Source organism: Myotis lucifugus, unplaced genomic scaffold, assembly GCF_000147115.1.
Source record: "Myotis lucifugus unplaced genomic scaffold, Myoluc2.0 scaffold_5, whole genome shotgun sequence".
In the NCBI taxonomy this organism is placed as follows: Eukaryota; Metazoa; Chordata; class Mammalia; order Chiroptera; family Vespertilionidae; genus Myotis; species Myotis lucifugus.
Window position 1 is genome coordinate 11,892,596 of NW_005871053.1, and position 26,818 is coordinate 11,919,413.

Sequence of the window (26,818 nt, forward strand, 5' to 3'; positions counted from 1 at the left end):
CAAAAATTTAAAAAAGACTAATTTTATGTAAATATTTGTCTAATGTTTTCACATTAACTTTAAGCCAATAAAAGCTTAAAAGTTAAAAATTTAAGAATATCATAAAGAGCATAAAAGAATTAAACTTCTGAAGCACTCATGCTTTACAAATATCACAAGCTAAGGTGGAGGTTTTTTCATCCTTAAAGAAACTACCTGTTTCAAATCAAATAACTCTATAGAGACATGTATATCCACCTACGTGTAGATAATTACTCAGAAGTGTTACCTTTGCATGACTAAATTCACAAAGTTAATAAGTACGAATTAAGTACTTCAACATTACCTTGAGGGTCATGAGTTCCAAATTACAAACACATGTAATGCAGCAAAATGTTAGGCATTTTTACACTCAGTAACAGGAAAAGAAACCCAGATGAAGATATTTTCTCTTTAAGCCTTACTTTCCTGTCCTCCTCTCCCCATGTTCTAGAGCAGGGGTCCTCAAACTTTTTAAACAGGGGGCCAGTTCACTGTCCCTCAGACCATTGGAGGGCCGAACTATAGCTTAAAAAAAAAACTATGAACAAATTCCTATGCACACTGCACATATCTTATTTTGAAGTAAAAAAACAAATGTTTTCGGCGGGCCGTATGTGGCCCGCGGGCCGTAGTTTGAGGACCCCTGTTCTAGAAAGCTTGACATTTATCCAAAGTTAAAACTGAAAATGTATAGTGATTCATATGCAGTAACTCACTTATTGGTTGTGAGGTCAAAAGCTTCAACAGACGCTGAAAGACCCTCTTCAGTGACACCTCCTGCAACCACAATTTTGCCTTTATGGATAGCCACTCCGAACATCGAACGTGGGGTTTTCATTGGAGGCATATCTTTCCAGTCTCCTTTTTTTGGGTTGTAGATAAATACTCTGTTTGTACACTTTCTGTAAACATAAGAGACAACAAAATGATCCTTATAGAACCTTCCTTTTTTGAAAGTAGCAACTTCACTAGTCATCTAGTTTTGCTTCTCATATGAAATATTTAGTACAGAAGAGGATCGGAAAACCCCAAAGTATTCTTTATCTATTTTTTCTTTTTATTGAATTTATTGGGGTGACACTGATCAACCCCAAAGTATACTTAATCTGAACATATGCCACCAAGCAAAGGACAGTTTCAAATGTGAGGACCAAAACTATTTTATAATTTAATGATAGTACTGGAAGGTAGAACACCTTTACTCTGTTGTTGTTAATCCTCACGTGAGGGTATTTTTTCCATTGCTTTTCAGAGAGAGTGGAAGGGAGGGAGATAGAGGTAAAGATAGAAAGAGAGAGAAAGAAACATTGATGTGAGAGAGACACATCAACTGGTTGTCTCCTACATGTGCCCCAATCGGGGGTAGGAGTTGGGAAGCGAACCCGCAACCCAGGTACATGCCCTTGACCAGAAATCAAGCCTGTGACCCTTCAGTGCACAGGCTGATGCTCTAACCACTGAGAAACCAGCCAGGGCAGGAAACCCACATAGAGTATATTTTAATCCTGCTACTGAATTCAACAGAAGACATGAATAGAGCAAAATATAAACCATAAGACCTTCATTGTGTGTTAGTAACAAAATGTTTATTTCATTATCTGAATATCCTAAGAATGAATCAGTTAACTTAAAAAGTAATTAGGTGGGAAGGCCGGGATAAGAGATCAACCGAAGGACTTGTATGCATGCATATAAGCATAACCAATGAACACAAGACACTGGGGCGTATGGGAGGCCGGGGGAAGGTCAAGGGGGGTAAAAAAAAGAGGAGACATATGTAATACTCTTTGTAATACTTTAAGCAATAAAACAAAAAAATGAATATAAAACTAAAAAAAAAGTAATTAGGTGAGACTGTACCTATTTTAAAATTTAACTGTGTAATATGATGGCTCATTTAATTTCAGTCCATCATTAATAAACCAATGTATTTTAAGAACCCTGGGACTATAGATTAGACAACTAATCATCTGAGTTGATGAGTAATGAGAGTAGTTTTATATGCTAAATGCTACCAGAAAAACTTGGACTCATCTGAATTCTTCTTCTTAGTATGTTCCTTATGTTTCCTTAAAGTTATCCACAATTCACTGATGAAAGTTTAGAATTCCTAATAATAATTGATTAACTGAATATATTTGGTAGCCAAAAAGCAAACAAACAAAATTCCAACTTTTTGTGAGGACAATTTTTTTCTTCAGTCTTAGAACAGACCAGATACCTGAAGTAGGAGCATTTCTTCTAATATTTGACTATGAATATTACTTTAAAATTTCTTGCCCCTCCAGTGTAACTCTGGTTGAGTGCTGACCCATGCACCAGGAGGTTACAGGTGAAATTCCTGGTCAGGGCATGTGCTAGGTTGCAGGCTCAATCCCCAGTAGGTGGCATGCAGGAGGCAGCCAATTGATGTTTCTCATTGATGTTTCTATCTCTCCCTCTCCCTTCCTCTCTCTGGAATCAATAAAAAACAAAACAAAACATTTAAGATTTCTTGACTAGAACATGATACAAAGTCATGTTCTTCACATTTAGTGGTGATAACTAGTGCAATTCAGTGCTTACTTTTAGATAATGACTCATTTCAAAGTTCTTGACTGGCATTTGCCAAGCCACACCTTGGCTAATCATATTCTCAAGATTACTATATTCTTACTGACAAGACTTGTATGCTTCTTACTGACATATCAATTTCCTAGTTACTAATACTTGAAGGAAACAATTTAAGTCACTTGGCAGGGTCATTATGTTTCCAAAATCAGAAGTGCTTAATAGATTTTCCACTTCATTTACTCAGGAAAAAATGCCCCAAGTAAGATTTTTTTTTTTTGAGCTACAGAACTTTCATTTCAGATACAGTGGGTTTGGCAGTTAATCTTGAACAGAAATTTTGGTCATCCAAAATAAGATTTTACACTGGGTGGGTTTATAATATGGCTTTCCTTTAAATATTCTTTGACGGTAATAGCTGGGATTGAGGAGGACTTCAAAATTTCAGAATGTTACCTTTGACTATAAAATGATTGTATAAAAACTCATTGGTTTTGTGAATCACATTTTAGGTGCCATGTTTGTCATTTTAATTGAATATTAACCATTAACTCCAGAACATAGAATTCTTTACTTCTAGCACATTTCCATATTTTACTTTCCTTTCCTGTTTGCCCTTATAATTCTTTAAAAAAAAAATCCTCACCAGAGGATATTTTTTCCATTGCTTTTTCAGAGAGAGTGGGAGGGAGGGAGTGGAAGTGGGGGAAAGGGGAAGAGAGAAAGAGAAAGAGAGAGACAGAGATATCCATGTGAGAGACACATGGACTGGTTGCTTCCCCAGACTCCCAAATCAGGGGGCAGGGAGGGAATCAACCACCCAGGCACGTGTCCCTGACTGGGAATCGAACCTGGACCCTTCTGTGTGTGGCGTTGCACTTATAATTCTTTTTTTTTTTTTTAAATAATAATTCTTAATTCTGGCTCCCTTTCCAGGATTGGACATCGCTATTAATTAAACAACTTGGACAAATGATGACAAAGTCAAATTAGAGTTTTCAGGGGCAGGAAATATTTCTCACTATTTACACAGAAAATCATCAATTTACCAGACAGGCTACTGGCTTAGCTGACTGACTTCTAGGATATCTGAATTCAGGTCTCCCTTTGAGTTACATAATATTTTTCCTTATTTCCTATCCCTTGAGAAGTGCCTAGAAATGTCATGCAAACTTACGACTGGGCACCAGTGGGCATACCAGGGTTAAATATTGTGAATACACCCTCTGTCCAGGAGTAAAGTGAAACATTGCTGAAGAAATAACTGCCCTATTTTCAGTCACCATGCTTTTCAGTTTTAAGCTCACCCATCTAAATCCTCTCTTATGAATGTGAAGCACAAATCCATGATATTTTTATGCACTATTGTTAGTAATTATATTTTAAATTCTAAATTAAAGAGATATACTTAATTTTTTATCTCCTTCTAGCCAAATGAATTTAAAAAGCCCATAAGTTTTAATGCAGTAAAATATAATTATAAAATAGCTAAATAAAATATTTGATTACTAGAGGCCCGGTGCACAAAAATTTGTGCACTCGGGGGCAGGGGGTCCCTCAGCCCGGCCTGTGCCCTCTCGCAGCCTGGGACCCCTCGGGGGTGACCACTTGCTAGCTTACGCCTGCTCCCCGGGGGATTGGGCCTAAGATGGCAATCAGACATCCCTCTGGCAGCCCGGCAGCCCTCGGGGGATGTCCACTTGCCAGCAGGGAGAAGACCTAAGCTGCAGTCGGACATCCTTAGCGCTGCTGAGGAGTCAGGAGAGGCTCCCACCACCACCGCTCTACTGACAGCCATCAGCCTGACTTGTGGCTGAGCAGAGCTCCCCCATGTGGGAGCGCACTGACCACCAGAGGGCAGCTCCTGCATTGAGCGTCTGCCCCCTGGTGGTCAGTGTGTGTCATAGTGACCAGTCATTCCCAGTCTTTCTGCTGTTAGGGTCAGTTTGCATATTACCCTTTTACTATATAGGATAGAGGCCTGGTGCACGGGTGGGGGCCGGCTGGTTTGCCCTGAAGGGTGTCCCGGATCAGGGTGGGGGTCCCCACTGGGGTGCCTGGCCAGTCTGGGTGAGGGGCTGAGGGCCGTTTTCAGGCTGGCCGGCGACTGAAGCTCCCAGCCCCTCCTTTTTTTCTTTCTTTTTTTTTTTTATTCTGGGATTTATTTACCTTCTATAATTGAAACTTTGTTGCTGTCACTGAAGCTGAGAGCTGCTTGCTCCAGCTCTGAGGTGGTGGCCTGCTGAAAGCAGGTATCTGGGGTTTGTTTAACTTCTATAATTGAAACTTAGTTGCTTTCAGAGCTCAGAGCCGGGCTGCGGCAGGCGGGGAACTTTGGCTTCCTCCATCACTGGAGCAAGCAAGCCTCCTGCTCACTTCAGCTGCATGGCTGCCGGCCGCCATCTTGGTTGGCAGTTAATTTGCATATTGCCCTGATTAGCCAATGGGAAGCGTAGCGAAGGTACGGTCAATTACCCTTTTTGTCTTTTATTAGATAGGATGCTCCTAAGTACTCCTTTTCTACTGTAAGACTGCTTATGTTGGAGGTATTATGAAATCATCCTATATAATAAAAGCCTAATATGCTAAGTGTCCAGTCATCCGGTAGGCCATTCAACCAATCAAAGTGTAATATGCTAATGATATGCTAAAGCCGCTCAACCACTTGCTATGATGTGCACTGACCACCAGGGGGCAGACAGTCAACTGGTCGACCAGTCGCTATGACATGCACTGATTGACCACCAGAGGGAAGATACTCTGACTGGTAGGTTAGCTTGCTGCTGGGGTCTGGCTGAGACGGGCCAGACACACCCTGGAGCCCTCCTGCGATCCCTCCCCAGCTGGCCAACCTCCTGCATCTAGACCTGTGCCCTCTCACAATCCAGGCTGAGCCCCCCCCCCCCCAAAGTGCACAAATTTCATGCACCGAGCCTTTAGTTTATAATATACTCCAATAACTTTTCAAAATTTAAAAAATTTCCCCCCAAAGACTTATGGGTGAGAACCAAGTCCTATTTCACTACGGAGACTTAAATGAAAAGAGGAAGGAACCCTTGTAATAAAAAACCACTTGGATGTAAAGCACCAGGAGGGTTCAGGGTACTCACTTGTCATCTGTCTTTCCTCCTAGACAGTATATCATCCCCTTATGTGAAACCACATTATGGCCATAGACTTTGATAGGAAGTTTTTTTACTTCATTCCATTTTGCAGCCCTAAAATCAGAAGATGAAAGAATTTATTTATAAGCTTTCAGTAAAAATATGAATGTTCTAGACACTCATATACCTGAATGCTTAGGAAATGGGAATGTCATGCAAACTTACACAGGATCATAGCATAATACTGTATCCAGCGAAGCCTCCGTTTGAAGGTCTTTGCCTGCAACTACATAGATTTTGTCATCTGCCTCTCCCAGACCGAAAAGACACCTCGCTGAAGGCAGAGGTGGAAGGCCAACCCACTCAGATGCAACGGTATCAAGCTGAAAGAAAAAAAAAAGAGGAAACTTGGAGCTTGTTAGCAAAAGGTTACAGATGTACCAGAAAATATCTATACTTTCTGAGGTAGTCAAAGATCTTGCAAGTAAAATACACTATAAATCAAAAATATTATATTTTACTTAGAAAAGTGAGAAAATCTACTTGGTTTAACAAAATAGCTGAAAGTAACAAAATGTGTAGGACTTTAAGAAAGGAAAGAGAATGAAATGAGTCACAGGAGGTTGGTTAGAACTATGAAGTTTGTTGTCAAATTTTCATCTCTTGTTCAGGTTTGAACAGGGAATCATAACACTTTTAGGACACTGGCGAAAGAACGGTTTTCACTGCAGGGAGGGTCACAGTACGTGAGTGATCCCCGCATGCTATATTTAACATGTTCCCCAAGCCGGCATCCGGGACAGCTGGACCTGTCGCTCAGTCCACAGACAACTGGAACGTTAGGCAGTATCTTCTTTCTTCCAAAACTTTTCAGGTTTACTTTATTGCTTTATGAGATAGGCAGGTGTTCTAGCTTATAACCTCCTAGCCTTTTGTTGAGCATCAACTGAAATACCTTTCTCTTTTTAAAAAATTCATATTAGGAAGTAACTGCTTATTTTTGCTATTGCCACTTCTGCCAGCCTAAGATCGCCTTCTAAGTGTCTGTGCCCTGGGGAGGTGATTTTGGTATGTCTGGCATCACTTTCAGCTTACTGTTACTACTACAACTTACTATTGGTAATTTTAAGATTTTCCAATTTGCATTTAGGACACCAAGGCACAAGGAAACTGCTCTCGGAAGGTAGTGCCATCACAGACTTGTTGAGCTCTCTAGTGCTACTTCTGTGCAGCAGAAGAAAAAGAAATAGGGCCCAGAATAAACGGATACCAAGAACAGATGTAGGCACTAATGGCTGTGGTATAGGGAGGGGTCCCTGTGGAAGCCCATCAGTATCTGGTCTAGTAACCTTGGCTAAAGCGAAGTACTAATTAAGACTAGACGAGACGAGTGGTTTAATCCCCACATGTGCATTAGCTTTGCATTTACTAATTTCGATATCTACATTGTGATCACTAATGTTTTCATTTTTGAAAAAAAGAAATCCTTTGATCAAGAAAGTGGTGTGCAGTATAGTAGAAAGAATAATGAACATTTATGGAGTTCTGACTCTGTGACAGGGTTTGTACTAAATGCTTTACACGGGTAATCTCATTTAGTTCTCCAGGATAGGCACTTTGATTGTCTCCATTTTACAGATGAGGAAACTGAGGCACAGAAGGGTTGAACATTTGCCCAAGCTCACAGAGCTTGTAAGTGATATCCGAATGCAAGCTACATAAATCCATAGTTTTTGTTTTGAAATGGGAACAGAAACTCTCATGACCCCATGCTGGTGGGTTTATTGCCTGCGCTTTGCAGTATTGATGGGGTATTTCCTGCAGCAGACGGAACAGTAGACTGCCTGCCAGACTTTCTGATACGTGAGCTGTCAAGCTATTGAACCACTATGGCTCTAGTTTCCTCATCCTTAAAATTAGGGTTTGGACCTAGATTATTTTAAGATGTGGTGCTGTTCAAAGATTTGATGAATCTATTAACTCTATGGAAAAAAAAAACCCTCTCTTACCTATGTAAAAAAATTCTCATAATCTATTTACAGTATACAATCAAAGGCCATATTACTCCTAACTTAGTACTTTTTAAATAGATGTGAACAAGCAAAAATGCAACACCTGAAATTCTCATACCTAAATTTTCTTATGAGTCATTACCCTCTTTTATGATTGGATTTTTTCTACTTTAATGCATAAAGAGAAACTTAATAATGAGCCTATGATATTATGAATAATTCATAGTTACATTAAGGAATCCAGTAGAAGAGAATCTCTTATAAAATAATTGTTATTTGGGTAGAGAATTAATTTTTTTTACAATGCTGAGACTTCTGCTAACTAAAAACTTCATAGGAAGAAAAATCAATATGACAGAATTTCATTTAAGTTCATTTGAATGTCCCCTAGAGCAGTGGTTTCATGCATCAGAATCACCTAGGGGGCTCACCCTCCAGAGTTTCTGTCCACAGGTCTGGGCAGGACGATCAGGTGTTTTTATACTGGTATTTTGTTCTACTCCTTGTGCCCTTTAAAAGGAGCAAGGCATGGGCAATGACAGGGTGCTGACCCTTTCAACTTTGTATAACTTTTTATGGTTATAAAAACATCAAGCAGTTTTCTTGAACCAGAAATAAGAGGCTAAGTCAATAAAAGTAAGGGTAGTAACAGGATGGCAGAAAATACAGATAAGGCTGTAAATATTCCATGGACCTATTATTTCTAGGTATCTATCTGTATTTTGATGTAATTTTTACTCCTAGATATAATTATTCTTTTAAATTGAATTTGCCCTTTTTGAAATTAAAATTAGGGCTTAGGAAATTTTCTGTCCCACATTCAAATACTTGTGATTACAGCTTCTATTTTATTTTTTTATTTCTAGCTAACATTCTTCAGTAGATCTTTGAAAATTAAGAAGCATGGTTAACAAGTATTATTACATTTTTCAAGATTAGAAAAAGCTGGTTTAAATGCCATATTTTGTGAATGCACAGTATTCACACACTTTGAGAGTATGTAGTTACTGTGGTATGACATTCTACACTTACTTAGCTCTAGCCTTCCCAACTCAAGTGCCCAGAAATCCCAGGCCATGACTAAACAAACTGTTTGAGCTAGCCGTAAGCTGCAAAATACTGGCATTGGCATTAGTGAAGATAAAGGTGAAGCCACTGATTCCTTCATAAACTGATCAAGTACAAGGTGTTCATAACATGAAACAAACTCCCTTCAGACAAACTACAAAGAGTCTATTAGTTTAGGATTTGTTTTCTAAGAAACTTCTGTGGTTTTACAAAACAGATTAAGTTGTAATAATATCTAAGTATAACTGTGATTTATTGATCCAAATAAATGTGATCATTTGTCACATATAAAAAGTCATTGTAAATTCCTAATATTGTGAGTCAATTCCAATTAGTGACACTTGTGCAGACAGTTTTTCCTAGAAGGTAATGCAAAGTGCGAAATATACACACAAGTTCTTCTCACTTTCAACAAAATTATATTATAGGCAGCAACCATAAATAAAAGGTGACAAATTAGTTTCAGGAAACTTGGAAGAAATTAGAAAATCTGTTCAATTATAGCTTTTTTGGACTGGAATAGGACAGCAAGTAGAATAAAATGCAAGCAGCCTGAATACTTCGCAAATCAGCGAAGTGGATGGTGAGTAACCACCTTGCCTTTATATCTCCACTTGTATAAAAATTGCCTCTTACCTGGAAGAAGTATGACTGCAGAGGTTGATCTTTATTTTCTTCATCCACATATAGTCCTCCTACCACATATACCTGATTTTGTTGGGTAACGACGCTGGAATGATTTCTGGGAATCTGTTCCGCCAATGCAGTCAGGTAGCATTCATTTTCCGTGGGATCATAAGCCACTGCAGCTGTGTCATTAATCAAGAGGATGAGGTCTTTGACAAACATTCCATGCCTGGGAATGTCATTCAGGTAACCAGGAAGTAAATCTTCATCACCAACATCTCCATTCACCTCACCAGCCCCAGCCTTGTCTGCATTCTTGCTCGGTTCTGGAAGTTTGCCTGCGAAAGCGTCCTTGAGAACTTTGATTTTTTTCTGGAGTTCTGGGTTGCTTTTAATGATATCATCTTTCTCAACATGATCTTTAAAATATTTCTCTGTCATCAGGCGAAAACGGATACAATCAAACACTTCGCTAAGGCTTTTAACTCTTTCTTTGTCTGTTCGCACCCATTTCATCACCGCCTCAAATACCGTTTCTTCCTTTTCTACATTTAGGCTGTCATTTGAAACGACTGAGATCAATTCCTGGGGCGACAGTTGCATGAAGTCCTCTTCCTTACAAATCTGTACAAAGCGATCAGACACAAATTCCCGGGCCGAGATGGCAAGTCTGGGGCAGTCAAGGAGAAGTCCTAATCTTAGGATGGCTAGACAGTTACCAGGAGCCAGTCTTTTCTGAAGATAAGAGACACAGACAGTGAACACGGAGGGGATCTGAAAGCGGCTGGCCAGTGCAAAAATATCTTGCACGTTTCCATCGTTGAGATCAATACTGGCGGAGTAGAGGTACTTGATGATTAAATCCAGCATGGCAGAATCCACATTATCTAGGACGACCTCCTTTTTTTTCGCCTCATCAATGTCAGATAAAAAATACTCACGGAAGTAAGGACTACACGCTGACAAAATCAATCTGTGGCACGGAATACTTTTGTCGCCAGCTTTTAGGGTGCAGTCGATGAATTTTTTCTCATCCAGGAGATCTCTTAGACCATCCTGAAGAAGGGTGGATTGGTAAAGCCGCAGTTCCTCTGCGAGTTCCCGCTGCGATTCCATGTTGGGAGTCACCTGGGTGAGGAAGGGGACACTGAAGGCCTTAGCTCCGCGCAGCACACAGGTCTAGCTGTAAAGAGGCAGAGCAGTGTGCTTTGCCCAGCCTGAAGCCTTTGCAATTTAATCCCACCGGCTAAATATAGATACCAACTCCAACAACGGGAATTTAGGAGAGCTGGTTTGGAAAGAAGAGTGGTTCTTGCAGCTGTTATAGATGGAAAGGAACAACTGAAACTTTTTATCACGAAGGGAACAGCTCAGAAACAAGAGATTTAAATGAAGTGGAAAGCTTGAAAATACATAAAGCGTTAGGAGGTCAGCTAATAAAGGCTACCACAAGCAAATGCTTATTGAATTAACAGAAAACTGAATCATAAAAATGAGTCAGTCCACTAAAAATGGTCTGGTGGCAAGCTACTTGGCTATCTGATTAATCATGCAAAGGTCAAGAATATGGGGTGAGTTCATTTGAATACTCAAGCAAGATCCCCTTTCCAAAAACTGTTACAAAGTTTTATTTTCAACTTACACCAGTGAGGTATATACTTTTCTTTTAGAAACTGGACACCAAAAGACTTCTACGTATGTTCTATAATTACAGTGGTTTTAGAAAAACATTAAAAATAATACCCTCATCATAACTGAAATAATAAGTATAGAGAAACTGCTAATTTTCTAAGACATTCTAAATTATCTTTGTTAAATGGAAAAAGTATAATTGGTATTGAATTAAATTATGAAATTATTTTATTCACACTCTGCCTCACTCTACATAGTATTTGGTGTGGCAAACAATAGCAATAAAATAAGTAAAATAAAAGCTGTCATCAAGACCAAAAAGAAAAAGAAATAGTTTAAAGTCAATAATAGAGAAATAAACCTACACATAAACAATTTGATCACTAAAGACATCCTATTGCCGAAACCGGTTTGGCTCAGTGGAGAGAGCGTTGGCCTGCAGACTGAAGGGTCCCGGGTTCGATTCCAGTCAAGGGCATGTAACTGGGTTGCGGGCACATCCCCAGTGGGAGATGTGCAGGAGGCAGCTGATCGATGTTTCTCTCTCATCGATGTTTCTAGCTCTCTATCTCTCTCCCTTCCTCTCTGTAAAAAATCAATAAAATATATTTTAAAAAAAAGATATCCTATGATGTAAAGTGTTTAAGATGATTTTTCATTAAAGAAAAAGTTAAGAACAGATGTAACCCCATGAGAACAATGTTATCAACAGAACATAGCAAAATCAGGATGAAGTGCTACATCACCTGTATAAATTTGGAAAACAGGTCTAATACATGAAAAAGAAAAAAAAGAAAGAATGTATAAGTGGAAACATAATTTAAGTTTATTATAATAGAACACCATATTAATTATGGAATGCAGAAAGCATGATTTGAAAGAAAATTGATTTTTTTATATACAGATAGCATCGTATACTTATGAAATATTTTATTACAAAATTATATTGTCACATTTTCTGAACTCAGTGGGGCTGTAGAAATACTGTAATATTAATGGTTAGTATCTTTTTCTTTAAATAATATTTTATTTTTCAATTACAGTTGATGTAGAATATTATATTAATATCAGGTGTACAACCCTGTGATTAGACATTTATATAACTTACAAAGTGATCACTCCGATAAATCTAGTACCTGCCTAACACTATAGTTGTTATAATATTATTGACTATATTCCCTATGCTATACTTGACATCCCCATGACTATTCTGGAACTACCAATTTGTATTTCCTAATCCCTTCACCTTTTTCACTCATCCTGCCAACTCCACTCCCATCTGCCAATCATCAAAATGTTCTCTATGAGTCTCTTTCTGTTCTGCTTATTTATTTTGTTTTCTAAGTGAAATCATCTGACATTTGACGTTCTCTGACTTATTTCACTAGCACAATACACCCTAGGTCCATCCATGTTGTTGCAGATGGCAAGATTTTTTTTCATATTCCATTGCATATATGTACCACTTCTTGGTATTCTTAAACATACTCAAAAGAACATAAGCTCCATGAAGATAGGGAATTTTTTTTTGGGGGGGGGGGACAGGAGGTGTTGTTTTGTTCACTGCTATGCCTTCAGATTAGAGAATTATGTATTTTTAAACTTCAAGATCTCTATCCATGAGTAAAGGTTTTTTCTCTTATTTACATCATAGTGAAGTCAGTGGTACTGTCAGCTGCTAAAACAACAGCTGAAAGAAGAGCTCATTGACTCCTTTTCCATTTATAGATGCCACTACGGTTTTAACACACTAGGAAAAACTCACAGCTGCTCCCTTATTTAAACAATAAGTGACTCATTTCTCTCTACACGTAACACCTAACATTTGAAAAGATTGAGTCAGATACAAACACCATGATAATGTTATTTGAGATTATTCCTTACTAGCTGACAATTTTATAGTCACTTTTGCTTGAAAAACTACTTAAACAATATTCCTGGTATCATTTGGTGACCTTATAAATTTTTCCAACAACCATTTTTCCCCTTAATATAGGTTATCATATAACCCAACCCCATAAAATGTAGAAATCCTTTCCTATTTAAATAAAGTATTTTATAGCTTTTAGTCATTGTTGTTTATTAGACGCAAGTCAGCACTTGCTTGAACCTTAAATGTTTTTACATGCTTATTCATTTCCCTCTAGACCAGCGGTTCTCAACCTGTGGGTCGCGACCCCTTTGGCGGTCGAATGACCCTTTCACAGGGGTCGCCTAAGACCATCCTGCATATCAGATATTTACATTACGATTCAAAACAGTAGCAACATTACAGTTATGAAGTAGCAACGAAAATAATTTTATGGTTGGGTCACAACATAAGGAACTGTATTTAAAGGGCCAGAAGGTTGAGAACCACTGCTCTAGACTAAAGAGGGTTCCTTTGGCTAATTTCAATGATTTGACAAAGGTTCCTTATGACCTTTCTTTATACAAAGCAGTGGCAAAAAGCACTGAGGCCAGAGAAGTCACCACATCTTACCTAACCAAGAAATCAGAAAACTGATTTCTGAAAACTTCAAAGAAATTTCAATTAATACAAGCAAGAATGAAGTCAATAAATGAACTATTTATTTATAAATTATTTAAAATTATTTACTTACAAAATAAAATGTATTCTTGCCAAAACTATATTGAAATTATTTATAAAACTGCTCAAAAGTTTACATAGGGGTTGATATATTCCAGAGTTAGCTACAATTTTTATAGACATGATTACTTAAAAATGACAAGTTTAAGGGTTATAATTTATATTAGAGTTGGCTTACATTGGAGCTATATGATAATATATTTAAAGCAGATTTTTATAATTAACAGTTGTAATTTGATTCCTCCATAAGAATAGTCTTATTCTTTTAAATAATACTTTCAAAACATTAAGTGGTGCTGCATAAAGTTTTTATTAAACCCAATGTGATACATTCATTTACTATCCACAGACTAATAGTTTACAAGTATTAGGAACAAAATAGACATATTTACAAACCAGATACATTTTGATTACAGTTTCAAATATAATTTTTTAAAAAACTGATAGTAAAGCCTACATGAAATTTTCTTCAATCATTAAAAAACTCTTTCTTAAAAGCTTTTTCTGTAAATGTAAAAACGATTCCATGCCTTATAGAAGACAACTAGTATCTTTAATCTTGAGATATCTTTAAATAAAAATCCAGCTCAACTCAAGATCAACTCATTACTTCCCAAAGTCCCTGTAGGGTGAATCCATCCTTCAATTTCTCTATTGCAAGCCCCAGTTCTTCTGAAAATACTGGTTCACGATCTTGTTGCTTTTTGGGAGATAAGAGGATGAGATGGGAATAGAGAAGGTAGGCATAGAAGAGGGAAAAAACAAAAAATAGGTTTCACATAAGTTTGTGAATACTAAATGTTAGAAAATAGAAAGTATTTTTTTCATATGCTATAGGTAAAATATCCTTACCTTATTGCCATCAGCAAAATAAGCCTATAAGATAAAGAAAATTATATTTCACATATGTGACATAATATTATAATAGGTCAGTGAGCTAAGGAACAGGTAATTAATTTACAGAACAATTCTGTAACAATATATTTTATATTCTGTTACTATGTGTCTAATGATTTTCTTAATTATCTTTACAATGGTAGCAGAATTTGTTTTTTCAGTCCGTCATTATTAAGATCTTCAAGAGTTGTGCTTTAAACTCTAAAAATTGTGCTTTGTGAAAAGATAAAAAATATGACTTAGAGGGTAGTGAAATATCATCCCTACTTTTTGTTTACAAGAAGATGCTGGCAAAACAAAACAAAGTAATCAGTCAGAAAATGCATAGAGTTTAAGGTAATAGTAGAAGTTTATAATTAAATATTTTATACTAATTTCACATTTTTGTTTAGAAATATATGTTCTCAGAGAGGTATTCTGGTCAGATTCTTAGACCACAATATAAAGTAAGCATTATTATTATTTTGACTATTAATTACATAATACAAATTTAGAAACAGGAAAGTTTATTGTTAAAATAGATATTCATTTTAAGATAAAATACCTATAAATTGAAAGTAATACCTATAAATAGAAAGTACAGATATTAAATTAATTTAACTATATTTAGCATTTTCTATTATTCTAAAAGTATGGAAAACTTTTCACATATCTGAAATCTGAATAATTGTGTTCTCAAACTATTTCCCAGTTTGGTAATTAAAAAATATTTTCACACACACACAAAACCCCTAACTTAAAAAAAAATTACACTCCAACTCATGTTTAAAATACTCTCAAAAGTCTCAAGTTCAATGGTATTTACATACTTAATCTATTATTTAATAAAATGTGACTCAGAATCACAAGAAATTGAGTAACCTCCTTTGGGATGCTCACCACAAAAGCGTCTGGGTGATCATCAGAGTCTATTTCTACATCATCTTGAATTTGTTCAACTGTCAGAGCTTCAAGAGGCTGTGGCTGAAAATCAGATGTTAAAATGCATTAAACCAACAAAAAAATGCATTAAAGAGACAATGTTAATTAAACAAATAATTTTAGTAAAATTTACTGAGAATTATAAATTTGTAAGAGGATAACACAATTGTAAACTATTCAAGTCTTATAAAATTCATTGTATAACATATTCTATTAAAACTAACTTGGGTAATAAAATGAGTCAGTTAAACCTAAGCTTTTAAATCTGAAATTGATATCATCAAAAGAATTAAAGTGACAAATTTACACATCCTCAATATGATATTCTAAAAGAAATCTTACAGATAGAATTCTAAAATAATACAGATATTCTAAAAGAAAAAACTCTCATTGAACTTTATCTGATTTTCTTTCATATAGTTAAACAAAACAAAGTTTCCCCCCAAATAATCATTAAGTAGAACCTGTGAAAAGTAAAAGAACTAAGCTTTGTAGGGAATATTATAAAAGGTAAAACATAATATAATACTTATACTTATGAACTTATTTTTCAAATACTGGACTATCCTTGGTATATTAGGTACTATGCTAGTGCTACCAAGGGTTTAAAGTCCCTGACCTTAACCACGAAAGGCTTTTAATCTAGTGGAAGGTGGGGCAAAGGATAAAACATAATTACAAATAACTAAATATTAGGATGAACCATCTGAAATTGCCATTTTTATTAGCTGAAAATGGTAAAATGTTACTAATATCATTGGTTTAACATACGAAAGTAGCTGTAACAAAAGCAGTATCTATTATAATCAAAGAGTTTGGAGAAAGCACAACTTCTGAATTGTGAATCCCAGAAATTTTCATGATGTAAAGGTCTTGATCTAGGGCTTTTAGGATGAGGATGATATTCATAAGGAGGACTAGGGGAAAGGGTATTCCTGGCAGAGGGGATCAGCATCAGCAAAGGTGAAAAATCACAGGATGTGGCTGGAGAATGATGAATAACCCAGTATGGTCAGAATATAAGAGTCCCATGAGACAGAAGGAACTAAGTAGGGTTGTAGTATTGAACAACACTAGGGAGCATCATTCCCACTAAAGTTCATGTGAACAATGTTCTCTAGAGTTGAACAGTGTGCATGTACAACCAGACACTGTGGCTGTGCAGATAAGGTGACAAAGGTAGACTGAAGTCTACTGAAATTCTTTAATATCAGCTCAAAAAATTTGGACTTTATTGATAGGTATTTGGTGGGGGAGGGCTGAGGGTAGAAGGGTATTGCTTGACAAGAGAGTGAACTGATTTCATATTCTGAGGTTAGCCTCAGTGTTTCAAGTTATGTTCAGAGCTGTGTGACTGTTACGAGTAATTTAACCTGTCTAAGGTCTCCTTAACTGTGGATGCAGGTGATAATATACTTCATAGTATTGTTGAGAGGATTAAATGAGATGATACATATAAAGTTCTTAGAGCAGTGAACGGCAAACATGTGTTCAACAACTGAATATTCACTAAGAATCTGTTATGTACCAGTTGAGACTGCTGGAGATATAATGGTTAAAGAAAACAGATAAAAATCTTGACTTCATGGAGTTTATTTATAGCAGAAGAGACTGATTAGTGTTACCAAAAATAAAGTAAGCAAGCAGAATGAGGGACAAAAAAGTGACGGGAGTTGCCATTTTATTTATTTATTTGTTTGCTTATTTGTTTATTTATTTAATGTTAATCCTCACCTGAGGATATTTTTTCCACTGACTTTTAGGGAGAATGGAAGAGAGAGGGAAAGACAGAGAGAAACATCGATGTGTGAGAAACACATCAATTGGTTGCCCCCTGCATGAGCCCTGATCAGGGGCCAGGCTGGGGAGGAGCCTGCAACCAAGGTATGTGCCCTTGACTGGAATCAAACCCGGGACTCTTTCATCCACTGAACCAAACTGGCTAGGGTGGAGTTGCCATTTTAGATGGATAGTCAGGGAAGACCTCCCTGGAGTGGTGGCTGTTGGAGTAGGGATTTATATGAGGTGACAGAGTGAGCTATTATGGTTGGCTATTATATGTACTGGGGCCAAAGAAGGGGGAAAGAGAGAAAGAATGGGTAGAACTAACAAGCCAAGTATATCCCAGGTGCCAAGCATTTTATAGATATGATCAATAACATTTTTATCAATAATTTTAAAAAGTGTATATATATATATATATATATATATTATTGATTTCAGTGAGGAAGGGAGAGAGAAACATTAATGATGAGAGAGAATCATTGATCTGCTGCCTCATGCTTGCCCCATACTAGAGATTGAATTGAACTGTGACCTCCTGGTTCACAGGTCGATAGATACTCAACCACTGAGCCATGCCTGCCAGGCTATCAATAACTTTTGTTGTTGTTTAGGTAATCAGTAACTTTTTAAGAGAGATTATCTTCATTTTATTAAAAATTTATTTGTTTGTTTTTTGTTAATCCTCACCCAAGGATTAATTTATTAATTTTTTTTTTTAGAGAGAGTGGGAGAGGAGGAGACAGAGAGAGAAACTTTGATGTGAGAGAGACACATCGACTGTTGCCTCCCGCATGTGCCCCACCTGGGGCCAGGGATTGAGCCTGCAACTGAGGTATGTGCCCTTGACTGGAATAGAACCCGGACCCTTTAGTCCACAAGCCAATGTCCTTTCCTCTGAGACAAACTGGCCAGGGCATTATCTTCATTTTATAATGAGAAAACTGAAACTCAATTTGCCTAGGATAAAAAATAGTGAAGTTAGGATTAAAGTTGGGTTTGTATGGAAAAAAGGAGATAGGAACAGGGAAGAGACTGGTATAATCGACTGAATGTGTAAAATAAGATAATGGGGGAAAGCCCTGGCTGAGTAGCTTAGTTGGTTAGAGTGTTGTCCCGATATGCCAAGGTTGTGAGTTTGATCCCCAGTCAGAGCACATATAAAAATCAACCAATGAATGTATAAATGAGTGGAACAACTCAATGTTTTTCTCTCTCTAAAATAAACAAACAAATAAACAAATAAATAAAGGGGGGGGAACTCCATGGTTTTGAGTACAGCTAACTTTGACAATGCTAAAAATAAATAAGTAGTAAATAAATAGGTAAATCGGCAGGATGCTGCTTTTGAGAAAAACGCTGCCATTATAGGTATGCCGAATTTGAGATACTCAACCAAGTCTTAGTGTATTTTACTGACTTGGAAAATTATTTACCTAATTAAATTACTAAGATAAACTTAAAAAAAATATTTCTTTATTGATTTCAGAGAGAGGAAGGGAGAAGGAGAGACAGAAACATCAATGATGAGAGAGAACCATTGATTGGCTGCCTCCTGCACGCCCCCCACTGGGGATCGAGCCCGCAACCCAGGCATGTGCCCTTGGCCGGAATCGAATCTGGGACCCTTCAGTTTGCAGGCTGACGCTTTATCCACTGAGCCAAGCCGGCTAGGGCTAAGATAAACTTTTAAATGAGAAATTAATATTGATAATGTATGTGATATGTGACATGGGTCAACATGCTGAGTACCGGTAGGGACACTGATGAAAGAGTGGATAACAAGGACACCAGCAATAGAGTATACAGTGAGGGCCCAATAAAACAGACAGCAAGGGAACCTGTGATGGAGTGGTCAGCGAGGGTACCAGTGAGAGAGCCTCTGGCAAGGGTACTGATAGAACACAGAGAGGGCGTCTCTAATGCAGTGAGTGCACAGTGATAAGTCAGATGACAAGGGTCCTAGCTGGAGAGGCTGAAAGTAAAGCCAAAAGAGAACTGATGTACCTGGAGAGTTAAACTGGTGAGAAACCAGATATCATGGGGAGACAAAGAGCAAACATGTGGGGATAATATTCAAAATATTTCATAACTGGTCTTGCACAGGAACTGAGGAATAGGGATGGACACAGGCCATATTAGTGGAGCAAACTCCTGCAGTTGCTATGCTGTAGGGCCTGAGAGGAAGAAAATGGTGTCTGTAAGGTTTGCCTGTGCTAATGGGAGGCTGAAGTAGAATAAAAACAAAGCTCACAGAGTGAGAGATTCTAGTCTGTCTACGTCAAGGAGCCTTGCATATGGAGACTTCTCTGGATAGGCTGCTCACCGAGAAGGGCAGGAATTAAAGATGAAGCAGCCGTGGGAAGACAGGTGGTGAGCACAGAGCAGAGTCTGTATAGTCGTCCTTTTAAACATAGTTTAAAATAAGTTGTACATAATGTATTTATATCTGAATTTTATAGATTGTGTGAAAACAATTCAGCAAACACTGTATTTCACACAGTGAACAAATTACCTTTTCTTCCATTTCATAGTCTACTCCAAATATGGGACTGGCAGAATAGACTTTGTGAAGTGAATTTATTTCCTTAACTGATGCTTGTAGTTTTTCCACAGGATCTATTTTAAAGCCAAGAACATATCCTCCACTCTACAAGGAAAAATAATGAAAAAAAAAAGAAACAAGCCAGAGAAATGTTATTTCAGGATATACATATGATAAATTTTAGCTCTAATTGTCCTTATTTCAGAGCATAATATGTAAACTGATTTTTTTAAATAAAAATTTTATTATGAAAAACTTCAAACATAAACAAAAATAGAAAGAGTACAGTAAGCGTCCATGCAGCCATCATCCAGTGTACACAAGTAACAAGGCATGGCCAATTCTTCTATCTGTAACCGTACCCTCCCCCGACCTCCTCCCCTCACACACTCAGGATTATTTTAAAGCCTATCCAGATATCACATCATTTCATCTGTAAATATCAAACCTGATATTTCAAGTTCAAAGATACACTGTAGATTGTGATGGCCAAGGGAACTAAGTTTTTCTTATGCTAGACCTTGAAAAGGAATATACTATATATTAAAAGAGGTAAGGGGATGATCTACCTGAGGCTATCACCTTGAAGAATGAAAAATTTACTAGCTGGCCCGGCCAGTGTGGCTCAGTGGTTGATCGTCAACCTATGAACCAAGAGGTCACAGTTCAATTCCTGGTCAGGGCACATGCCCGGGTTGTGGGTTCGATCCCCAGTGTGGGGCATGCAGGAGGCAGCCAATCAATGATTCTCTCTCATCCTTGACGTTTCTATCTCTCTCTCCCTCTTCTTTCCTCTCTGAAATCAATAAAAAAATATTGTTAAAAAATTTGCTAGCTGTATGATACTGGGAAACTTTTATTATCTTTCTAAGCTTCAATTTTCTAACCATAAAATGGTTAACAAGTTGTTGTATTAAGTAAAATTATATATATATGACATTTTGTACAATTCCTAGAACACAGTAAGTACTCAATAAATGGAAGCTACTAATCAACAGGCCACAGGAAAGGAGTAGACATTCATATTTAAACTTAGAAATGAGGAGTGATTTTACAAATAATAAATGTTTTATTTAAATGTATTTCTTAAAAAATCTGGTATAATGAGGCATAGCAATTTATAATTAGATACAATATAATCTTGTGAGAGAATAAAGTCTCAAATGTGTATGTGTGTATATCTGTAAATATCTGTGTTTCTCAAACATAGTCTTGTGAATCAATCAGATCTGAATTGAAACCTAGCCCTACCATTTACTAGTGAGAACATGGGCAAGGCTCCTAAATTCTCCAGGCCCCAGTTTCCTTGACTGTGAAATGGGGAAAGAATAGTAACCGTATCGTAGAGTTGTGTAAAGATTGAAGTAATCTATGAAAAGTACAGTGACTTGACTCTGTCATTAAACATAATAATCATAATGATAGTAATGAGTATGCTTGTCCAACAAAGAAACATAACCAGGATTCTTCCTATGGGGACAATTACTGCGTGACTTCACACTCTTCATATAATTTCTTGTTATAGCTAAAATTCTTCTTGGATGTAAACTGGTTACAGTATAAATAAAACTAAAAGCAGACTGTCACATAGTTTTAAAAATCTATTGAAGATTAAGAAAAATATTAAGTATCTTACCTGTTGAGAGCTTTCTATGACAAGAGCTAACCCAAATTTTGAATCTCTAATCTTTATTGAACGCTAGATGTAAAATGAAAAAGAAAAAAGATGCTGTTTTTATTATCTGATAGCAGTGAATTTTTAGCATATTTTTTCAACTTTCACAAAATACACCACTTTTCATAGTCTAAATAAAAGAATTCTTCTTCTTTCCTTCATTATACTCCCACAGAGATCTAGTAAAAAAAACTTTCACATTTGAAATAAGTGGCAAACTTATAAAGCAATATAAGGATGACATCTCTTTCTCTGATTTCCTTGGAAGTCAGAAAATCTTTCTGGATATTTTGAACCAAAGGCCAGCAAACTTTTAGTTATGCAGAGCGAGAGTCTTTTGTGGCTCCTATGGCTGCTTTAGTTTTTAAAAGTTACATGTGCCTTCTGTTTCTTACATCACAGGTGGCTACTTTCTTAGAGAATCTCCGTTCCATTTGTTAAAAGAAAAAAACAAGTTGAGGGCATTCATCACTGGGCATCTAGGAAGGCTGGGATAGGTCAAATGTAACCAACACCCACAGGTAAGCGGAACATGAAGATAAGCTTGCCTAGCAGATGATGAGCAGTGACATCAGTGGCCTAGGAGAAGGGAAGAGGGGAAAGCACAATGGCAGGCAGGACCTGTGGAAAGTGACACAAAAGGTACGTGGGTGGGGTTAGAGAGAAAAAGTGGAGGATCTACCATTATGACCAGCAGACCGACAGATAGAGAAGGGCAGTCTGTGGTAGGTGATGGCATATTATACTTCCAGACAGACATTTGAGGTTGAAAAAGAGAGAGAAGAAAGAGAGGAAGAGGGAGCAAGAGGGAAATGCCTGGAGAGGGGGGAGGATAGGAGACCAGAGGGGGAAGGGAGACTGGTTAAATGGTAATTGTTATGAAAACTTGGCCTTCTATCTAGACTTCTTCACACCCCACCAGTAGTGCACACAGTCCTGGTTTAGAGCCATAAAACACTGGCACCTGGATTGTCAGTAGGTAAACTAAACAGGTAACTGTGGGTGACATAGGCCGCTAAGATGGAAACTGGCAAGGATATACATAGGAATGGGGTCAGGGCAATGGCTGAGGTGTTAAATGAGCTGAAGTTAGACTATGACTGCCTTAGTGACAGACTGTGATGATATCAGATTGCAAGCTGTTTGGGCCTGGCTGAATTCATCCAGAAGCCATACTGGCAACTGTTTTCTTAAAGAACAAAAAGCACCCTATTTGAAGAGCAGAAAGCACAGGTTATTTACTACTCATCAATTATTCAGCATAATAGAGTTTAGGTTAGGCAAGCCAAAACACATGTAAATACAATATAAAACATCAATGAACACTAGAAGCACCAATTTATCATATACCTATGTGGCCTCTGTCACATTTTCCCAGCCATGATTATAAATTCTTGTATTTCATTAGATGGCCAGAAATAATTTTCTTCCTACCAGAACTTATGATTTTCTGTTTAATGTGATGCTTTTCACCACCTGACAGAAAGCTCCTTGATGGCAGGAACAGTGAAGTTCTGGTTCATGATTTTTCTGATTGTATCTCTAGCATCTAGCACAGAGCAGCTTCTCAATATCAGGCAAATGAATGATTAGATATTTTAAAGTAACTCAGAAATCAAACAATTTAGCAAAAGATAGGCTTGAGAATATTTTCCAAAGAATCATCCTTCTCATAGGCCAAGCAGTCTCTTAAAAATGACATTTTCGCCGTAACCGGTTTGGCTCAGTGGATAGAGTGTCGGCCTGCGGACTGAGGGGTCCCAGGTTCGATTCCGGTCAAGGGCATGTACCTTGGTTTGGGCACCTCCCCAGTGGGAGGTGTGCGGGAGGCAGCTGATCGATGTTTCTCTCTCATCGATGTTTCTAACTCTCTATCTCTCTCCCTTCCTCTCTGTAAAAAATCAATAAAATATATTTAAAAACAAATGACATTTTCCAAATATACATACATTGTATCTCCTCCATAAATATTTATTAATGAAACTGCTTAGTCTTAAGACTACTCTTATACTACATTAAATAGAATAACTTCACAGGATTTTCATTAAGTATTTTTATGTTCCATCTAGTTTGCACTAGATTGTATATAAAATGAAATTCTTCAGTTTATTGTTTATTATTTGTTCCACCATATCACATACTTATCATAACAGCAACAGCAGAGTAAAAAGAACCACTTTTATATTTTCCCAAAACAAATTAGTCTTAGATGTAGTTACTTCTTATTTTGGATTTTAACAGCTTCAACTTAAGCTAAAACCATTATCATTAAAAACCATATTGATTTCTTTCACCAAAGCTGTATCAGAATACAATGTAAACAGTTCATTCACAGAATAAATGATTTTATTGTCTTTAAAAGAGTTTGAACAGCACTCTCCCTCCAGGGAACACTCCCATGCCCTTCCCTCTCCCCTTTCCCTTCTCCTTCCCCCACAGGCACGAATCCCCTAACCTCTAAGGGACCCCTGAGACTTGCAACCAGGGGAGTAATGGGCAGCGGCAGCTTGTCCTGGGCTAACCCCTGAACCTGTCTCCAAGGCTCCCTTCTCTGACTTCTCAGTGAGCCAAAGCAGCCCAATCTAGGCTCTCTCGCTACTTCTTCTATACCCTTCCTAGTTTCACTGTCCTAAGTGTGTTTTTGCTTTGGTCAATAAATTCTTGCTTGCTTTTCTTTAAAAAAAAAAAAAAAAAGGAAAAAAAAAGGGTTTGAGCAGAGCCCTGGCCAGGTGGCTCAGTTGGTTGGAGTGTCATCCTGCACACCAAAAGAAGGCAGGTTTAATCCTCAGCCGGAGTGTATACGGGAGGCAACTGATTGATGTTTCTCTCTCACATTGATGTTTTTCTCTCTCCCTCTCTCTATCCCTTCCTCTCTCTAGACATACCGTTGGGTGAGGACGGCCCGCGGGCTACATGCAAATACAAATATTGTATTTGTTCCCGTTTTGTTTTTTTTACTTCAAAATAAGATATGTGCAGTGTGCAACCATATACCTGCATCACAGAAAGGTTATGGAAAACTTTAGTAGCCAAACCCCTTTGAATGGAATCTAAGAAACACACATCTTAATCTGTATGAAAACTAAGTTTTAGAATCCAGTATATTTCTTTCCTAATAGCAAGTTGTAATGGTGCTGTTTCCCTTGACTATAAGTACAATTGGATCTTTTCTATGTTGAAATAGTAAATTATCAACATTTTAAAAGCATGCTCTCAGTTAAACTGCTGCCACTTAAAAAGGCAGAAAGATAACTCATCTAATCCCCAAAATCCTCTTAACTGTTGAACAAAATTTAATTATTCTGCATTAAAATGAGGTCATCAAAATGCATCATGCACTTACAATTTGCAGATATGGTATACTGACGTTAAAACTGTCATTCATATTTGCATGCCACACAATTCTCACATTGGTAATAAAAAAGGTTCCTAAATTTCCCTATAAAGGAGAGTAATGAGAGATATATCAAAGATCATTTGGTTGAATACTTATTCTTTATTTTTTATTTACCAAAATAATTCTAATGATCAGAGCAACAGCAAATACCAGAACTGAGTACAGGTATTATGGAGTACAGTTAGATTACTTCAAATGATCAGAGCAACAGCAAATACCAGAACTGAGTACAGGTATTATGGAGTACAGTTAGATTACTGAGATCATGGCTCTGGAGTTAGATAATCATTACATCATCAGTACTTACCAGCTGTCTGACCCAGGGGCAAATTTCTTTTTGATGCATTGTATGAAATGTAAAATGAATATCTGATTAAATAACCTATGTAAATAAAGCCCATAGCACAGTGTCTGGCACACAGTAAGCGTTAACAAGTGCTGGATCTTATTATGACTATTATTCAAAACCTGGGATAAGTCAAGGCAAGGGAGTTGTGGTACAAAAGAGACAAAACACAGGTGCTAACCCTCATTAGTCCACAAGAGCTATACTGTGGCTCTTCCACACTAACTACAGATCAAACTATAGTTGCAGGGCCCCTCAACATCTTTCATAATTATCCTAATATAGTAGCTAAGTGCCCTAAAAAATCTGCAAGACCTAATAACATGGCACCAAAATTATCTGCCTCTATCATTTATCTATCATTTTCCACCTCCTTCCCACCACATACACTAGAACAGTGATGGCGAACCTATGACACGCGTGTCAGAGGTGACACGCAAACTCATTTTTTTGGTTGATTTTTCTTTGTTAAATGGCATTTAAATATATAAAATAAATATCAAAAATATGTCTTTCTTTTACTATGGTTGCAAATATCAAAAAATTTCTATATGTGACACAGCACCAGAGTTAAGTTAGGGTTTTTCAAAATGCTGACACACCGAGCTCAAAAGGTTCGCCATCACTACACTAGAAGAATTTTCTTCATTTTATACTTTGAGGTTGCACATAAAACATTAACCAACAAACCCAAAACTTAAAAAGCCTTTTCATGGAATGACCAAATTTGAAACAGCAAAAAAGATCACCTATTTCCCAATTATAATTAAATTAATAAGAATATATATAAGTACATATATTCTCCCCTCCACTCTTATCTTGTAAAAAATTATCATACAAAAAAATTTACTCACCATTACTCCCAGCCCAAGTCTCATTAAACAATACTAAACTTTGCTGACTCCTGGTGAAAAGTAGTTAGTCAGATGGGGAATGTATATCTCCTATAGAACCTTTATCATAGTTTAAAACTAGAACTTTTCAAATGAGCAAAGTTTATTTACAATTTAAGTTTATGATTCAATGTTTATTTTAGCAAGATGCTCGTCATTCAAATGCTATAGCTTTACCACAGTGGTTGTCAGTGTAATCTAGGTTGTAACACACCATAAACTGGAAACTATTCTTAGTAAGAGACAAATTTTTCTCTAGAAATTAATGTTATTTATTCCAACTATCAGTTGCTTACATGTTTCAACTAGTAATAATTTCAAGAGTAAACGAAAAGTTACAATAATGGATACAGGAGTCACCAAATGAATTATATATTTAATTCCATAAAGACCAGATTTAAAAACTTCTGTGATGGTCCAACCCCTAGCTCTCCTCCATTAGTACAGGTTATCAAGATGCGGAGTGCAGGGTAGTAGCATCGAGGGAAGATCATGGCTCTGGGCTGAACCAGGTATGTGAGGTCACTTGATTCTTAAGGGCCTGAGTTTTACATCGATAAGTGAAGAGAGGCTAAACTAGAGATGATCTGAGGTCCATTCCAGCTCTAAATGCAATGCAGGGCAAATGTTAAACAGGACAAAACCATACAAATATGAACACTTGGAGTGCGGGAAACGAGTTAAGTCGGCTCGCGTGAATTGCCGCGTACTCCGCGGGAGCCGTCTTTAACTCGGTTCATCAAGGGCCTGCGGGAAAA

General features: G+C 37.3%; 1 protein-coding gene across 6 annotated transcripts in view; it reads right to left on the minus strand.

Annotated features, from left to right (window-relative positions):
* Positions 1–26,818, minus strand: part of KLHL41 (kelch like family member 41) — a 47,047-nt gene that overhangs the window by 6,437 nt on the left and 13,792 nt on the right. For 3 of the 6 annotated variants that reach the window (XM_023745192.1, XM_023745196.1, XM_023745208.1), the window contains 7 exons: positions 19,720–19,854; positions 15,381–15,464; positions 14,457–14,480; positions 9,392–10,510; positions 5,901–6,058; positions 5,682–5,789; positions 738–923 (listed from right to left, as the gene is read on the minus strand). In XM_023745192.1, the coding sequence (XP_023600960.1) occupies positions 738–923; positions 5,682–5,789; positions 5,901–6,058; positions 9,392–10,510; positions 14,457–14,480; positions 15,381–15,464; positions 19,720–19,854 (1,814 nt within the window). Of the gene's footprint in view, positions 1–737; positions 924–5,681; positions 5,790–5,900; positions 6,059–9,391; positions 10,511–14,456; positions 14,481–15,380; positions 15,465–19,719; positions 19,855–21,385; positions 21,449–24,767; positions 24,864–26,818 lie in introns of all 6 variants that reach the window. The other 3 variants (XM_023745194.1, XM_023745206.1, XM_023745201.1) reach the window with 3 other exon arrangements.